Raw genomic sequence first — 17272 nt, 5'->3', positions numbered from 1 at the left:
TCGGCAGCTTGCTGGACAGCACTCCATAAGTGCACTGACTTAGACTCAACAGTATGAGTTATCTCCACCGGTCAAACAACTTGATCAAGTCCACAGGGTGCCCCTCTTCTGCTTGGGACTTTGTCATCATGTCATCAACATGGCATTCGCTTTCACGATGAGTCATATCATGAAACAAAGTCACCGTAGCCCTTTGATCCGTGGCACCGACCTTCTTCTTCACTAGAGGATAGTCTTCTCTCGATGGTAGCTCGTGCCCCACATCATGGGTATTCCACCCTGGTGTACCTTAATGCAACCAGGTGAAGATATCAACCTGTTCTTTCAACAGGGCTACCATTCTGCTCTCGACTCGCCTCTGAAGCGGCCTCAACTTTCATTTCCCTTCTGACCTCGGCGGTACTTGGGATGACAATCTTGAATCACTCCTTGCGCGGTTGAATCACCTTCTCCTCTTGTTTCAACAACCCAGCTAATTCCAGCAGATCACAATCTTCTTCGCCTTTTTCTTCGGCATGATAGCTTGGATTGTCGAAGTCATACGGAGGTGTAACCGAATTGTTGTCAACGAGATCAGGAGAATAGTCACTTTTGAGGTCGGAACCAAATAAGTCAAAAGGAAAGAAGAAGAAAACATTGCCATTTTCATTTTTTAAAACTGCAAAAATAAGTGAAAAACAGGGAACACCGCTTTTGATCGCAAAAACGTCCATTCATTACTGATGCAAGATGTTGCAAAATGAAACACATGAGATGACCCTTACAATGGACCATTACGTTTCGGGCAAAACGTATGGCTTTCATGCAAACAAAATTAACACAGAAATACTATTCTTCTGGATGAGTGACAGTGGTGATTTTGGAGGCCTTCCAGTCGCCTGGTACGCACGACTTTATCCATACTCGAGCTCGCGGCCACAGTCGATCTCTTCACTCACTGAACAGGCATGATCAGAATTCAGCATTCCTGCACTGACAAAGGTGTACGATGGACGACGTCCTCTGTTTGGTCTAGACGACTCTTGATCTGGCCGATAACCGATCCCAAACATGTCTGCCTTTACCGGTGTTGAGTGGATCCATCAGTTTGGATTTGTTGCCCCTAGCAGGAAATTTGAACAGACGAGCTATGCGCACCGGTTGACACCTACAAAACAGCAAATGGGTTAGTATGACTCACACATGCAATGTCTACCCGTATCAGGAATATTCTGTCCTTTGATTCCAGCATCACTGAGACAAATAATTTTTCATCAACAACATTCTGACATCTGGATATCTCTCAACCAGAATCTTAATCAAAAATGGACCCTGAATACGGCCAGACATGGGTTGAATGCAGATGAATGCGAAATGAGACCGATGCAAATGCATGAATGCAGGTCACTGTGCCACCAAGCCATCTGAAGACCCATTCTCTGAACCAGTCACAGACAACTGAGTCACCATAAATCCGACTTGGGGAGTTCCGAAATAAACGGAACTGGAGATTACATCATTACCATCACAGGAACATCCACTGAACGGATGACAATCAGATCCTCTGAACAGGTACTCTCAAATTCAACCCGGGGATCCGAAATAAACGGAACCCGCTGATAAACCACGGACAGAACTCCGGCGTCCCAGAAATAAATGTCCACAATTCACAGTCACCATCAGTACCAAGAGTCACCAACAAGTCACCAACCAGTCAGCAACTGTACCTGTAATAATCATTCCCTCCCACTCACGGGTGTCATCTAGGCCAGGGTAAGGTCGAGAGAAACGCAGCATAAATAACCTTTCGCAGAATATCATCCTGTGCACACCCGATGTATGCACCGATAATATCCCACCAGGGTCTGAACTGCTCGTGATATCAATGTTCCGCTAAGTGGCGCCATACCACCCGCTTCCCATGAATCACTCTATTCCTAGGTTTCCTAGATTGCACTCATAGCCTGGGTATTGGGCCTTTTACCTCGAGTAAATCCCACCCCCAATCAGAGAAAACACAGCCAGCACAGCATATGAATAAGAATGAATGCAAACATAAATGCAAACAATAAATGCAAACAGTAAATGAAATGAATGCAATAAATAAAGCAGCAAAAAGCAACCAAAGCCCTAACCTAGAGAGCGCTAGGAGAGACTCGCTTAGGGAAGATGGACCAGCACAGGTCAACTTCTTTAGTCCCCAGCAGAGTCGCCAGTTGTCGCATTACGCGAAAAACCGGCGGGAAACAGAAACAACAGAGCCGCCACCGTGCGTTATTTATCCCAAAAGAGGGAAAGGAAACGCTCAGAGTAAACCTGGAAAAAGCGTGGTCTCGCGACCAAAGAGAATGGGATCGGGAGTCGGTTATGCGAAGGGAAGGTATTAGCACCCCTACGCATCCGTAGTACTCTACGGGATCCACGCACACTAGAAAGGAAAATGGTTGCTAAAACACTGCTCAAATAAACATCTATACAGGCTGAAAGAGACACAAGAAACAGACTGAAACTGACTCGGCAGGATATCGCATCCTGGGCCTACTTAGTCTATCAAGCATAGACATCAGAGTCTAAGTAGTTCGGACTGGGGAAACGACACATGCTCGCTAGGATATCGCATCCTATGCATACGTATCTCCTTTGGACGAAGGAGAATCAGAGCATTCGTAGCTCGGCTAACACGCACACAAACAAACAGAGGCAAGGGCAAACATGGAGCCTGAATGCCAATCACTGGACTTACATCAGCATCCGAACCAAACACACGCACAAGGAGGCAAACGTGGAGCCTGAACGCCAATCACTGGGCTTACATCAGCATCCGAACCAAAACACACACTGGAACCCGAACGCCACTCGATGGACTTACATCAGCTTCCAAGCACACAACAACACAAAACGAAGACACAGGCAGAAGAAAGGTCTCGATTGCAACTAGGGCAAGAGAAAGGGGAGGTCTCAATCGCAACGAGGGCGAGAGAAAAGAATTAGTGTTAGTTGTTAGTCAAACTCGACAAGACATCGCATCTCGTGCCTACGTATCTCACCTGAACATGAGAATCAGAGTTGCCGTAGTTCGGCTAAACTATTCCTGTTGGTTTGTGTTTTTTAAGTGGACGACGTCACTACGCAATCTACCGGATGCTCGACCATTGGAGACTTACTCACCTGTAGTAGAAGGAGTTGACGTATCCTTAAGAGGGGATAATGTTTGTTTGTGTTTTAGGAAAGCTCAAGCAAGAAAGGAAGTCCTATACGAAGGAACCGTGCTACCTTAATCGTCATGCAAACGAGACTACGCGAAGTCTAGCCAACCTAGGGGATACAATCACACCACACAAACATATACAACATGAAATAAACACACCAACAAGGGGCTCAAACATCAAGGCTAGGCTTTAGTCGAGGGGTCATATCAACCTCAACAAACAAGCCTCTGTATCGGGGTCAGGTTAGCTCTTAACCTTGCCATTGAGGGGCTAAGGTGAAGCTAGATGAAGGGTGATGAGGGGTGTGCCTCATTGCTTCTATCTCAAGTCCGAGAGAGCATGTAAATATAAGAATGTGGGGGAGTTCAGAAAGATGGAACTCTTTCCCCAATTGAAGACTCTATAGATCTTGGGTTTGGATCTCAATGCTACAACCATGTAATGGGAGCAAGGAGAAGACTCACAGAATAGTGGGGGATAGATTGCTTATCCCTACCTTCCACCAATTGCCTCAAATGAGGACTTTTCCTGCTTGGGACAAATATAAACATACACAAGCATTGCCTCTTAAGGAGGACTTCAGACAGTTTTGCCCGGCCCGGTAACAGCCGGGTCTCCAGACTACATGAAGAAGAAGGTTCTATACCTCAATGCCAATTGCTTATAAGCAAAGCAATGCAAGTTCTTAAGAGAACTGAGCAACTAAGTGTACCTGTACAAAAGTCAAACAGAATCAGCATCCCATTCGTAATCAGACAACAATATAATGATCAATTAACAATCCCAATGATGTGCATAGCACAAGTCCATGTGGACCAACATCCTACAAAACAGCCACATTAGTTTACAAGTATCAAGTAAAACATCCCAAATGTGAAACAATATCCTTAAGCCTTAACCTCTTAACCTGAAAAGCCACAATCACATTCAAATGTAAGTAACATGACCACTAGGACTAGCCTAGGGTCCAAAAGAAAGAAAAATCCTAAAACAGCAACCAATTCATGATCAAAGTCAAGCTATATCAATAACAAAGGGATCCCAATTGGTCCCATATTCAAACTATGCTCTCATTTCAATTTATGCAACATATAAGGCAAAAGACGCAATGTGGATTCTCATACAAGCAACCAGCAAGATCACATTCAAATAAATGCCAACATGGCATCAAAAAATCCACAAAAATTATGTTCTAACCAGAAGGCATTCAACAAGCCACATGTTAATTTTCAAGTCATTTGGACTAGTAGATCAATAGGAATTAATTAAACATATCGGAGCATGCAAAAACAACATCAAATGAAGCCTACAATTATACACCAACTTCAATTAGATGGTAAACAGTAATGGTGCATTATAAATCAGTGGGACCAAAGCCAAAAGATAGCTACAGGGGTTAAGAATTATCCTATCAATTTTCATGGTCATTAGACTAAGTGTGTGCATATGGCAACATGTAGACTAAAGGTTACACTAGTTAGGCCACAACAATGGTAGGCAGCAAGGAAAAATACTAATCAAATCGAAAATGGATTGCAAAAATCCACAAAAATTCACAGGGGATGTTAACATGTCAAACAAGCTTCATGCAAAAATTCAAGGCCATTGGCCATAGGGAAGCATGGTAAACAATTAGAGAAACTCAGCATATCACTTGATGTCACATTATTTCATACTCAAATTTACCAATTCATATATAATAAACCATAGACTCAAAAATTATGAAATCTATGTCAAAAAAATCCAGAAGGATGTCAAGAATCAATATCTCAATTTTCATTTAATTTGGATATAGCATGTGGTCTCTATAATTAAAATGGTAAATCATGTAGAAATATGTGTACATTAAAGATATCTCTAGGTCCATTTACATTTTTTCCAAGCAACATTTTTACTTTTGATTCTATAAAAAAGTAGAGAAAAAAAAGAAGATTAACAAAAAAAGTCTTGATTTATTTGGATTATTATTGGTTATTGTGTGATTTTTTGAAGTTTGTAAATAATTATTGAATAATTATTTAAGAATTATTATTGGTTTAATTAATTAATTGTGACAACAATGGCAATGCTGTGATAACAGATGCGGAAGCCAAAACGCATCACTTAATTAAATGACGTGTCGCGTGGCTATTGGCTCTGGCGTTGAGAAACAAGGAAATGAATTGAAAATGCAGGATGTAGGATCTACCGCGTGAAATTCCCAGAATCTTTGGATGTTCATCGCCTTCTTCAATGTTCTTCGCTTCCGGATGAGGTTTCGAGCAATTCTTGATGAAAACGCATAAATCGTACATCGTTGGAACCGGTTTTTGATCGCGATCACGAATATATAAGTGAAAATGTCCAGAAGTTACTATACGCAACGAATCGAACAAAATAAAGAAATGCATCGAAAATTCAATCGCGGATTTCTCAAGCAATTCGCAATAAAAATACGATCTACAAGCTCAGGCGTATTCTACAATGGATGTTCTACGCAATCCCTAACACAATTGAAGCGATTATACGATTTGAAATCCGACCTTTCTTGATTGTGCAGTAATGGAGTTCGTGATTTAGAGCTCGGCGACGCGAAACAGATGAAGGAGATTGCTTCAGAAGGTGAGTGATGATGCCAATCCAGCTCCAGCACGGTTGAATCAAGCGATTTCGTTGACTGCCATAGAAATGTCACCTTGTAGCAGCTGCGTTTTCTTGCTCGAATTTCGCTCAAAACCTGCAAACAGCAATTCAACAATACGTGTAGATGATGGATTGCAAAGAATTAACACCAAATCAGTGAGGGTTGATGAATTGGTGCAAAAAATTTGGTGAAGAATTGGAGGAAAAATGAGAGAATCTGCTTTTGCTTTGAGATTTTCTGTTAGACTTGTGAGAAGTGATTGCAGAAAAATGTGATTGTGAGAGAGTGATTAACCTCTTTTCTGTTATGGATTTAAGTATATATATGGATTCTTAATCCCTCCTTAACCATGATTAAGCATGAAAAAGTGATTAGTGCAAAATAGCTCATGTAGTGCACTTTGGATTTTTTTTCTTTTTGAAGCTTAGCAGCATTTTTAGCAGCATTTTTCAATTGGAAACAATCAAAAATATCCTTTGGGAGCTGGTTGCATTGGCCTCATTTTCAAATTCTCCATATTTCTCATTTTGGACGATTTTGCCCCTCCTTCTAAATAATTCACTTCAAAAATGGCCTTTTGCATGGAGCCTTTTCCAAGAAATCCAATTGTGCACCCTTGAAGTACACATTAAATGGAGTTTGTGCATATAAAGAACTTGCAATTTGGACAAACCATGTGGTAGTTATGGCCTCCTGATTACGGGTCTTTTCTGAAATTCACTGAGCCATATTTTGTAAACCACACATTGGATTTTTGAGTTCTTGGACTTTTTGGAATGGTGAGAACAAGATCTTCAACTTTCATGTTGGATAAAATTCCATTTGAAGCTTGTATGATGAAGTTGTTTTGAGGAGAAAAACTTTCCATTTTGGGCAGCTGAGATTACAGGTCCACTTGCCATTTTGGGAAACTGTCTGCCTGAGCTCAATTCCTTCAACCTTGGTCTTTGAAATGCCAAATGAAGTTTATATAGACATGAATGAGACATATTCAACCAATTCCAATCATCAAATCACTGATTAAATGTACAGTTGACCACAGTTGACTTTTATTGACTTTCGGTTGACTGAACAATGACTGGTGACTTCTGAGCATCCAATCTTTGGCCAAACCACTTCAAGATGATCCTTGGACCATAAGAGCTTGAAAAATCAACCCTAGGGCTTTGTCCCGATGAAAATGGCACTTGCTTGCTTGATTAACTGATTCTCCTGATCAGTCTGACCTGATTCATCAACTGAGCTTGCACTTGGGCAAATGGACAATGCAATGTTATGCAATGGACATTGTTAATGCTATGACCTAATATGAAATGAATGTACAAAATGGTAGGGTGCAAATTTGAGGTGCTACAACAGGGACCAAGATAGAGTTCAGATCTCAAACCCACCAACAACAGACAAAAATCACAAGTAAAACGCAAAAAAAAAAACTCATGCCAAGGGGCTAGGTGAGAGTCTCAATCTGCTATTAATTCAAACACATGATAGGATTCTTAAGTCAATCAGTAAAGGATATAGAGTTCATAGAGGATCGGTTAAAAACCAACTCCAATTTCACATTTATCGATGAACCGGAGAAAAACTTATGGTTACGAACAGACTAGATAGTCCATATCATGTCAAATCATAATAAACCTACCCTAAACTTAGCCTTAGAACCTAAATAAAAGAAAGAAAAATAAAATAAAAAACAAGCCTAAAATCCCTAGAAAGAGCCAAAGACTCCATAACCACGTAAGAATCCTATACCAGAAAAGTCAAACTACAAATCATAAAATGACAAGTGCCAAATTGATCCCCACAAACTTCTACTTATATATTACTCTATTTGGACTCCAAAGATAATGTGAAAATATTTTTAAATGTGCATTATGTATGTTAGTCGTAACTTAACTCTATGTGGCATAAATAGTTCAACTAAAATATTACACATTTTAGCTTATCCTCTAAATTTTATTTATACTATAAATGTTGTCTAGTATACAATTATCAAGATATTTTAGCTATCCATTATATCACTACCTAGTAAACCTTGTGTTCTGTGTCGGTAAAAGATCTGAGACTTACTGTTCCACGTTGACCAAATGTCTAATAACACGTGACCCACTATCCATCCTACTCCGTTAGGCCCAACGTATAAATACATTTGTAAAGGATTCTCAGTACACAATCTCTAATCTCGATTTTCACTACCACTATCTTGAACCCTAAATTAACTTGGGTGTTGGAGTGTTAACCATGTAGGTACCTCCCCTAGGTCCATCGTATTGGACAACAAACACCGGTTAACAACATCACACAAAGACTGATACCTCTGGTTTATAAAGCATCTTGATCGCAACCTTCGATCCATGGTGTCACATTGATGTAGTGCAACGAAAGCTTTACTCCGCAGTAGTTTTCGCAATCATCACCATTTTTGGTCCATCAACAGAACAATGGAACCATATGTGGGAATCGACTTCAAATTCCTATGATTTCCATGATTCCATGTTAAATCCTCACATCTAAGCTCTAAAGAGGTATCTAGCAAAGAAATCTAAGTCTCAAGAAGAAGAAATATCACATATGCACCGATTGGATCCATAAAATTTTGGTCTGACGCCAAACAAGCAGTTATGGGGAATTTAATACACCACGAAATGATGCCAACAGATGCCTCATAGTGAGCTCTAATCTGGGGATATCCCGATTGATGGAAGGCATCGACCCTAAATGAATAGGAAAACCGATCAGCGGGCTCCCTCAGATTCAAATTCAGATCCACACGTCCGATTAAGGCCTTCTTCATTAGGATGACCCCCTAATAGACTTCATCGAATAAGGAATCAAGTATATCACAAACCCATGCAAGATCGGAAGGAATTACATCCAAGAGATACGCCGGGTCCAATATCACATCGGACGACGAGCGTCGGGTGTCACATCATAATGCATATCTTTTGTGAACCATGACACTATCGGGGAAAATGAAGTTATAGAGTTGACTATTTTCTGATATTGGATCGTGGATAATCTATGAGATAAGTTAAGCTCTGGGTCCAGTAGTCCGGGAAATGGAAGGTAGCTCCAATCTTTAGACATCATGGACACGACAACCCAACGTCACCCAAAAGGGAAAGGCGGGTGACGCAGCCTTAGAAACAACTTCTAAAGATGAACAAGCACCAAAAAATATTTGTCTACTGCTATCGGTCGATCCTTCCTTTTTAGTCAAACTGGTCCCTTTAATTCCGAATAACACAAGCATCCAAAAGATTCCAAAGCAGATCCAAGCTCGAGAACACCAATCCACCTCAACCCAGAGAAGAAGACTGGGACACCCACAATAGAGGCCAAACCTCCCACTAACTAGGGTCACGGCCCTCCGAGTCAGCCAAACATCAAGCCACCCGATCAAAATATCTGCAGTCGAGCATTGGTATACACTTGCGGTAAAGTGCAATATTTAATTAAAATATTTGTAAATTAATTATATAATAGTGAAATGATATATATATATATATATATATATATATATATATATATATATATATATATATATATATATATATATATATATATATATATTTAATGTTCTACTTTTTGCTTTATCCCCTTTTTAAGGCACAAAAACAGGAATGCAAGTTACAATGGACCGGGGAACAACTAATGCAGTTGACACCCGTCTTAAGGATTCTGGGGTGCTTTCAGAAATGCTTTGCTTGTCCAACTACAGTAGTCAAAAACCCATGACACTTTACACATGTGAAGATTCAGAGGAGTTTTCGGACACACTTTCAGTAATCGACTACATCAAAAAAATCACCAATGTACCTCGCGCATCTTTAGGATTCAGGAATGTTGTCAAAAATGCTCCGAGTGCCTGACTACAACAATCAATTACGTACAACACTCACGTGTCTTTAAAACTCCGGGGTGCTATCAGACACACTTTGATTATCCGACTACCGCAATTAATTCCCCACAGTGCCTCGTGCGTCTTCAGAGTACAAGGGAGCTATCAAAGATGCTTTGCACATACAACTACATTAAACAATCCCCCTAGGGGTGCTATCGTAGATTATTTGCACGTATGAATACGACATTCAAATATCTCCTATCAAAGAAATACACGCTTTCACGTGTAGCTGGCGCACCCCCCTTCGGATCCAGCCAATCCAAAGACGACTGTGGTGAAGCCATGACACTTTACACATGTGAAGATTCAGAGGAGTTTTCGGACACACTTTCAGTAATCGACTACATCAAAAAAATCATCAATGTACCTCGTGCATCTTTAGGATTCAGGAATGTTGTCAAAAATGCTCCGAGTGCCTGACTACAACAATCAATTACGTACAACACTCACGTGTCTTTAAAACTCCGGGGTGCTATCAGACACACTTTGATTATCCGACTACCGCAATTAATTCCCCACAGTGCCTCGTGCGTCTTCAGAGTACAGGGGAGCTATCAAAGACACTTTGCACATACAACTACATTAAACAATCCCCCTAGGGGTGCTATCGTAGATTATTTGCACGTATGAATACGACATTCAAATATCTCCTATCAAAGAAATACACGCTTTCACGTGTAGCTGGCGCACCCCCCTTCGGATCCAGCCAATCCAAAGACGAGTGTGGTGAAGCCATGAGACGTCCACCTCCATACAAGTTATCGCTTTGGGGGCAGAGACGAGGATCCTCTACCTTTGGCAAGGTAAGATCCTTTGTGATGTAGAGCGTAATTAAAAGCAAGGCTATATCTAGGAGGCTTCATGCCCTTTGTCAGTAAGTATAATTCAAAACACCACCACGGTTAACCGAACTTATACCTTATCCATATAAACATGATTAAGGCATAGCCGCGTCTTACTGGTTTGGTAAGAAATACTTACAGGCACAATAGGGAGCATAAACACTCAGATTCGAGCTCATGTTTCTCTAGTTTCAATATGACATACGGACACATCAGACTATACCAAAGCTTCCTCTACGCGAGAAAATTTCGAGTCCTACCCCAAGCTACTACTTTTGCATTCATCGAGACAACGCGTATGTCTTAACACAATGTGCTTCTGAGCAAAACATTCATACACAACTCCACAAAAGACTTAAGGTCATTTACACTTTATTCAAAACATCCATACATGGCTCCCCAAAATAGTTAAGATCATTTACACTTTAAGAAAAAAACATTTATAGATTTCTAAAATAAACAAATTTTGCAAATTACAGGATTTCAAAACAAACCCCGGCTCTCCTCAGATCCCAGTTATCCGTGAATCCCAGCTGGACAATGACAATGGTTGAATAAGGAACAACAATATACCAAAAAGCACAAGCATGCTAAAGGTGATAATTCAAACACACACACACACACACACCCACACACACACACACACACACACACACACTCACACGCATACACACAGGCACACACGCACACTCGCATACACGCAGGCACGCACGCACACAGATACACACATACACATGCATCCTTGCATGCACACACACACACACACGTATTCACGCCCACCCGCCCATATACACTCTCTCTTTCTCTCTCCCTTTCTCTCTCACACACACACATGCATGCACACCCGCATGCACACACTCACACACACACACACACAAACACACACACACACACACATATACCAAGGGCCAATATTAGCAGAAAATACACGAATAGTAGCAGAAAACTGAAAGAAATGGGTAAGAGAATCTTGCTCGCCACCCTCTTCTAAGCGAGCCCACTTTGGATAATATCCTTCAACAAGAGTAGACAAACTATCACCCCAACCCCTTTTGGCAGGGGGAGAAAGGTAAGGTTCACGGGTAGAAAAGTCATCCGCGACAGTAGTCAGATGACCCATTTTAGGAGTCGGAACAAGGACATTAGTTTCAACTATCTCTGAGGAAATCACCACAGAAAGAATTTGAGCCTCTAGAGCAGAAGTAGAAGCAACAACAAGTGATGTTGATGCGAAAACAGACAAGACAGTTGCAAGGCTATGATCATTTGCAAGCGCCCGAGATTTTTGCAACTGACTCAACTGATTCATGATATCTGCAAAAGCACGAGCTACAAGGTTATAAAAAATAAAAAAAATAAAAAAAGGGTGCCCAGATCCCCATCCTTACCAAAGAGTTTTAGTCTCTCGGAATGTTTAGAGACATTAATTATCACGCGAGTATCTATCCGTCTTTTCTTTTGCTGAAAGGAAAGTTCTTCACAGGTACCAAACTCTTCTTCACACCCGAGTCCATGATACCGGGAATGTAAATACCCTTTCATCTTCACTTTCTCGGGAGACAAAAATGTTAGCCTGGGTGACAAAAAGGGAAAGGCCGATAGAAATGAACACTGGACCAATATTCTCGAAAACTACCTCTATAAGAGCGGGCGCTTTCCATCAGATTCGAAGACGAACAAAAGGCCATATGCGCCTCGTAAGTGAAGGGTTTCACCTATATGAAATGCTCTAGAAAATAACCCCAGTCAGAAGCGAAACAGTTGAACCAAGGTACTTGAGGACAAAACGAGATTAATCCTTGATCCCGAGCATCATCCAGCAATGTATGAGCTACAAAGAAAATATAAAAGAGGAGCCATAATGAAGGCTTCCAAGATTTGTACTCGACATAAAGTTGGAACACTATCATGAAAGCCCAAGCTTCACGATGAAGCTGTAAGGGGGAAACTTTCAGATGGTTCATAAAGGCCACCTCAAAAATAGAGAAGGGCAGACATATCCCTAACCTGGTAAAGAGACACTCGTACAGAGGAACCGAACAACCCTCGAAATAGTTGCATACCCTCTCATATGGACCTACTGGTAGAATCTCCCAATTCGGGGAATCGCCGACCATGATGTTGGCATGGGTTACGGCTTCGACTGTTTCAAGATGGAAGGAGTCCCAACTATTTCGGAGGCCACATAATGGTAAGTATTAGTATTGGCCAACTATATTAATCTAAGACCCATACATGCCAATAAATCAGCTCTATGATGGTCATCGGGATTGACCCAAGACACAACATTGTACCTCCCCTAACACTTCATATGACGAGCAATGTCAATGTCATTAGGGTCATGACCAATTGACTCCCAGTATGTTTTGATAAAGCGACCAACACATTCCAACGTTTGGAGGGCATCCCCTATTTCTTCCCCGTTCAAGACAGGAGGAGGCATTAGTCTCTCGACAAGGTTTTCACCCGCGTAAGATATCACAGGAAATAGAGATTCCAGAGTATTCATAGAGAAATATTCTTCTGAAGGAGATTCTCTAGACGACTCTTCCATCTTTGAATCATCTCTAAAATTGAGGATTATTGATTTAAAACCCCCACTGATAGAGGGGAAGGAATGTGATTCAGACACCATTCCCTTTTTCGAAGACAAAGAAACACTTCCCTTATAGTCACTCCCGACGATAATAGAGTTACCACTCATCGTAATGAAAATGCGATAAAAACTTGAGTAAAAGATGAGGAGGAGATAAGGTACATTTATGTATGAGGGCGAAAACGCTGAAGCAAGGAAGGGAAATGAAAATTTGAAACTTTAATGCTTTAAAATTATGAATGTGCAATGATGGTAACTCTATAAGACAAGTGCTTTCAGATAAGAAGGAAAGACTAAAAAAGACAAGGGAAACTTAGTCTACAAGATGGCTAAAATGTTTTTCCAGGATATCTCTCCATATTTATATAAGCAAAGGCAATCGAATGAATCAGATCAAAAGTAGGAAACAAGGACAAATCAACAGTCATATTTCATCTAGGAAGACAACCATACTCAAGTGCACTCGAGTACACAGAAAGTTGTGTCACATCAGCCCACACCTTTTTGGGTCACACGTCAAAGAAAACCAGTGGAGCGTTTCAATAATGGAATTGAATTTAACGCTCACATCTGCATCACGCTTTGGAAAAACCAATTGGGCACATTCGAGCTGACGCTTGGAAGAACACTTTTTAAGGTTAGACACTACTACCGAAAGACTCTCCCGACATCAAACATGCTCGACGAGTCTTGGGGGAAACAGTTTTGTGCCGAACAAAGATCTGATACCCACTGCTATGCGTCGATGAAAGACCTAATAGCACGAGGTCCACTATCCATCCTATTTTGTCAGGCCCAAGGTATAAGTACATTCGTAAGGGGTTCTCGGGTACATAATCTCTAATATCCATTTTCACTACCAGTATCTTGAACCCTAAATGGACTTGGACGTTAGAGTGCTAACCATGCAGGTACCCCCTAGGTCCACCGATGAGTAAATATATAATATATTATGTCGAGGTATAATTCTCGTGGTATAATTCATAAACGCACCATATTTTTTCTTTAAAAGAAATATATAATATATTATGTCGATTATTTTAAAAACTGATGAGTAAATCTATTAAATATACATGCTTCAAATTCTATCAATCTCAATTTATGTTTTTATCTCGTTAAAAGTGGCATTTTCTTGAATATTTTATTTTTAATCTAAAAGTACGCTACTTTTCATCTCGATTTTCTTTCCAACCGAGATGAATATGCTTTTCTGATATATATATATATATATATATATATATATATATATATATATATATAACTTTACCTTTAGCATCCAGTTTTATTTGTCTAAACAACACAAACATAACCCTAACGAAGAGCCATAAACAATGAGAGCTATAAACACATATTATCTTCAATTCAAAGATATTATGTGTTAAGTGCTCTCGTTTCTTCTTTAGAGATCCAAATCATTTTCTTTTACTTCTTCTTCAGAGATTTAGTAGTTCAAACATCACTACTCACATTATTCTTATTGTTGTTGTTATTGTTGTTGAGATCCGAAACCCTAGAGGTTTTATCTTATAGTTATTGTTGTTGTTTAAACATTTTTATATTATAGGTTAATTGATAATGTTGTTGTTGTTGTTCAGGTCCGTTATTGAGACCCTAAACCCTAGAGGTTTAATATTGTTGTTGTTGTTTAAGCAAATTTATATTATAAGTTTATTGACATTGTTGTTGTTGTTGTTGTTGTTGAGACCCTAAACCCTATAGTTTTAATCTTGTTATGGTTGTATAAACTTATTTATGTTATAGGTTTATTGATGATGTTGTTGTAGTTTTGTTAAGAGATTGCTTTTTTGAGTTGTTGTTTAATGTAAACTGTTGTTTTTGAGTTGTTGATGTTATTGTTGTTGTTGTTGTTTAATTGTTCTACTACCTAAAGTTATGCAAAGTTATGTTGTATATCAAACTTATCTTACACTGATTAATGATTTTTTAGCATTCTGCAACTCATCATTCATCTCATGTTGTTTTATTTTTAAAATTTCCCCAATACTTCTAGATTTTGTTCAACTTTCCTCCATATTTGTTCATTTTTCAAAGTATCGAATTTTATGCTTTCAATAATGAATTAGTAGAAAAATGAAGTGTTGAAAAAAGAACTTGAAACATTGGAGAAATTTTAATAAAAAAACAGCGTGAGATGAATGATGAGTTGCACGATGCTTCAAATCAGTAATCAATGTAAGTTTTTCTTCAAATATAATATAATTGTTCATATAATTATTTTTCTAACCAATTTTGAAAACTTATATGTTTAGTATAGAGTTTAGTGAAATAAGAAATCCACATTAGATTTAATAAACCCAAAATTGTTTAATCCCTCTGTTTTAGTAGATAACCGATGTGAAAATATGGTATATCTATTGGTGAAATTATAAAATCGATGGGGTATGCGTTTTCACCATTTAGGAATTTCATAAAGGTCTTCCTGGGGATCAAACACATGACTTTTTCATATACTCGTCGGTTATTTTAAAACCGAGAGTTAAAGTGTGCACTTTTTATGACACCCTTCATTATCTCGTCTTTGTAGTCAAGGTTAAATGCATTTCACGTCCAATGTTAAATGTGTTTTTTCTAGTAGTGTTTGATTTGAATTTAACCTTGTGATAGTCATTTGCAAGTGGTTTTCTTAATTAGAAGTGTTTTGTTTGTAAAATACTATTTCCATTTTAAAATGACTATCGTTTAAGATTTTTGCAAACAGATTAAAAATATAATAATATTGTTATAAGATGTTAAATTTTTATTAAATTAAACTTATAGATACGTTCAAAGTAGTATAAAAAATAATAATTAAATAATATAATTGAAAAAGTAATAATTATTTTTATATTAAAAGTGTGAATGATAGTCAAAAATAAATTTTATTTGTTAAAAAAACAAAATTCATTTTGAAAATTCTTAGGTGTTCGAAACATTCATTATGGAAACATTCATTCATTGTTTATCTTTCGACAAATGTATAACTTGACAATTAAGTCATGCCCCATGTGACTACGTAGTATTACAGTCACTATACTAGGAATCTTTAAAAAATAATATCATACCGACTTGTTTTGCTGACATAGAAAGAATTTTTAATATTGCTTTTAAAAAATATATAGTAACAACTTGAAATGCTGACATCAAAAGGAAATTTTGAAATTTCTCGATTATCCAAAAAAAATCATTTCTTTTTGCTGGTCCAATTTAGCTCAAAGTATGTGCTTTGCTGAGGTGGTGATGAGAAGATTGAGAAAAAGGGAAAGGAAAGTGGTTCATACCATCACTATATAAATAGCCTTTAGTTTTAGTTTTAGTAAATGCACTCCAACACATTGGTTCTTTAAACTAATTTGCACTTCCTTTGTTCTCTACTTCATACACCATGGATCTTGAAAATTGCGACTGTCTAGGATCAAGAAACAACTGCATTTGGTCAAGTTATGAGAGAATTGGCAATGACCCTATTGTATGTGTCAATGAATTTATGAGTAAAATCAAGATAACTAGGTTGAAAACACTGTGGAGGAAGATCAAGAGAGAAAACAAGAGGAGAACATTTAGATCATCTTCACCAACTGTGTTTTTGTATGATCCTAGCTCTTATTTACAGAATTTTGATGATGGTTATTCCAATGATGATGATTTTTCAAGGTCTTTCTCGGCTCGATTTGCAACACCAACCTCCAAGATTCTTAAGAAGAATATTGAGGTGATGTATGATGAAGACATAATGGAGACAAACGATGAGAGCTAGCTAGAATCATGGTGCTTCATTTCCTTAACCCGGGTTCATAATTTTTTTTTATAGAATTTTTGTTTTATAATTGTACAAAGATTTAGTTCTGTTATCTTGTAAATCTATTTCAATTATTAGATTTTGTAAATGTGAAATTCTATATGATGATTTTATTTTTAAGTTTTTGTAGTCATATTTTTTTCTTTTGTTTTTTATTATTTTATATGCTTTTATTTTTAACATGAAACAAATGAAACTGTATTTTATTACGTATACAAATATATTACTTATAATTTTTCAAGCTATTAATTAAAAGAAAAATAAAGGAAAGGAAAAACCAACACAATATATGTTTTATAACCAACTAGAATGCGATACGGTAT

General features: G+C 38.4%; 1 protein-coding gene across 1 annotated transcript; it reads left to right on the top strand.

The window, feature by feature from the left end:
- Nucleotides 1-16535: 16535 nt before the first annotated feature.
- Nucleotides 16536-16907, top strand: LOC127104954 (uncharacterized). The gene has a single exon (XM_051042090.1). It carries the CDS (start codon nt 16536-16538, stop codon nt 16905-16907), a length of 372 nt encoding a protein of 123 aa, XP_050898047.1.
- Nucleotides 16908-17272: the final 365 nt, after the last annotated feature.

The sequence above is a fragment of the Lathyrus oleraceus genome, chromosome 7 (assembly GCF_024323335.1).
Source record: "Lathyrus oleraceus cultivar Zhongwan6 chromosome 7, CAAS_Psat_ZW6_1.0, whole genome shotgun sequence".
Lineage (NCBI taxonomy): Eukaryota > Viridiplantae > Streptophyta > Magnoliopsida > Fabales > Fabaceae > Lathyrus > Lathyrus oleraceus.
Note: the sequence above shows the minus strand (reverse complement) of the source record. Positions and strands in the feature narration are given on the sequence as shown.

Bases quoted from the DNA above. Each gene is read 5' to 3' on its own strand.
- LOC127104954 (XM_051042090.1), top strand. From the start codon at position 16,536: ATGGATCTTGAAAATTGCGACTGTCTAGGATCAAGAAACAACTGCATT.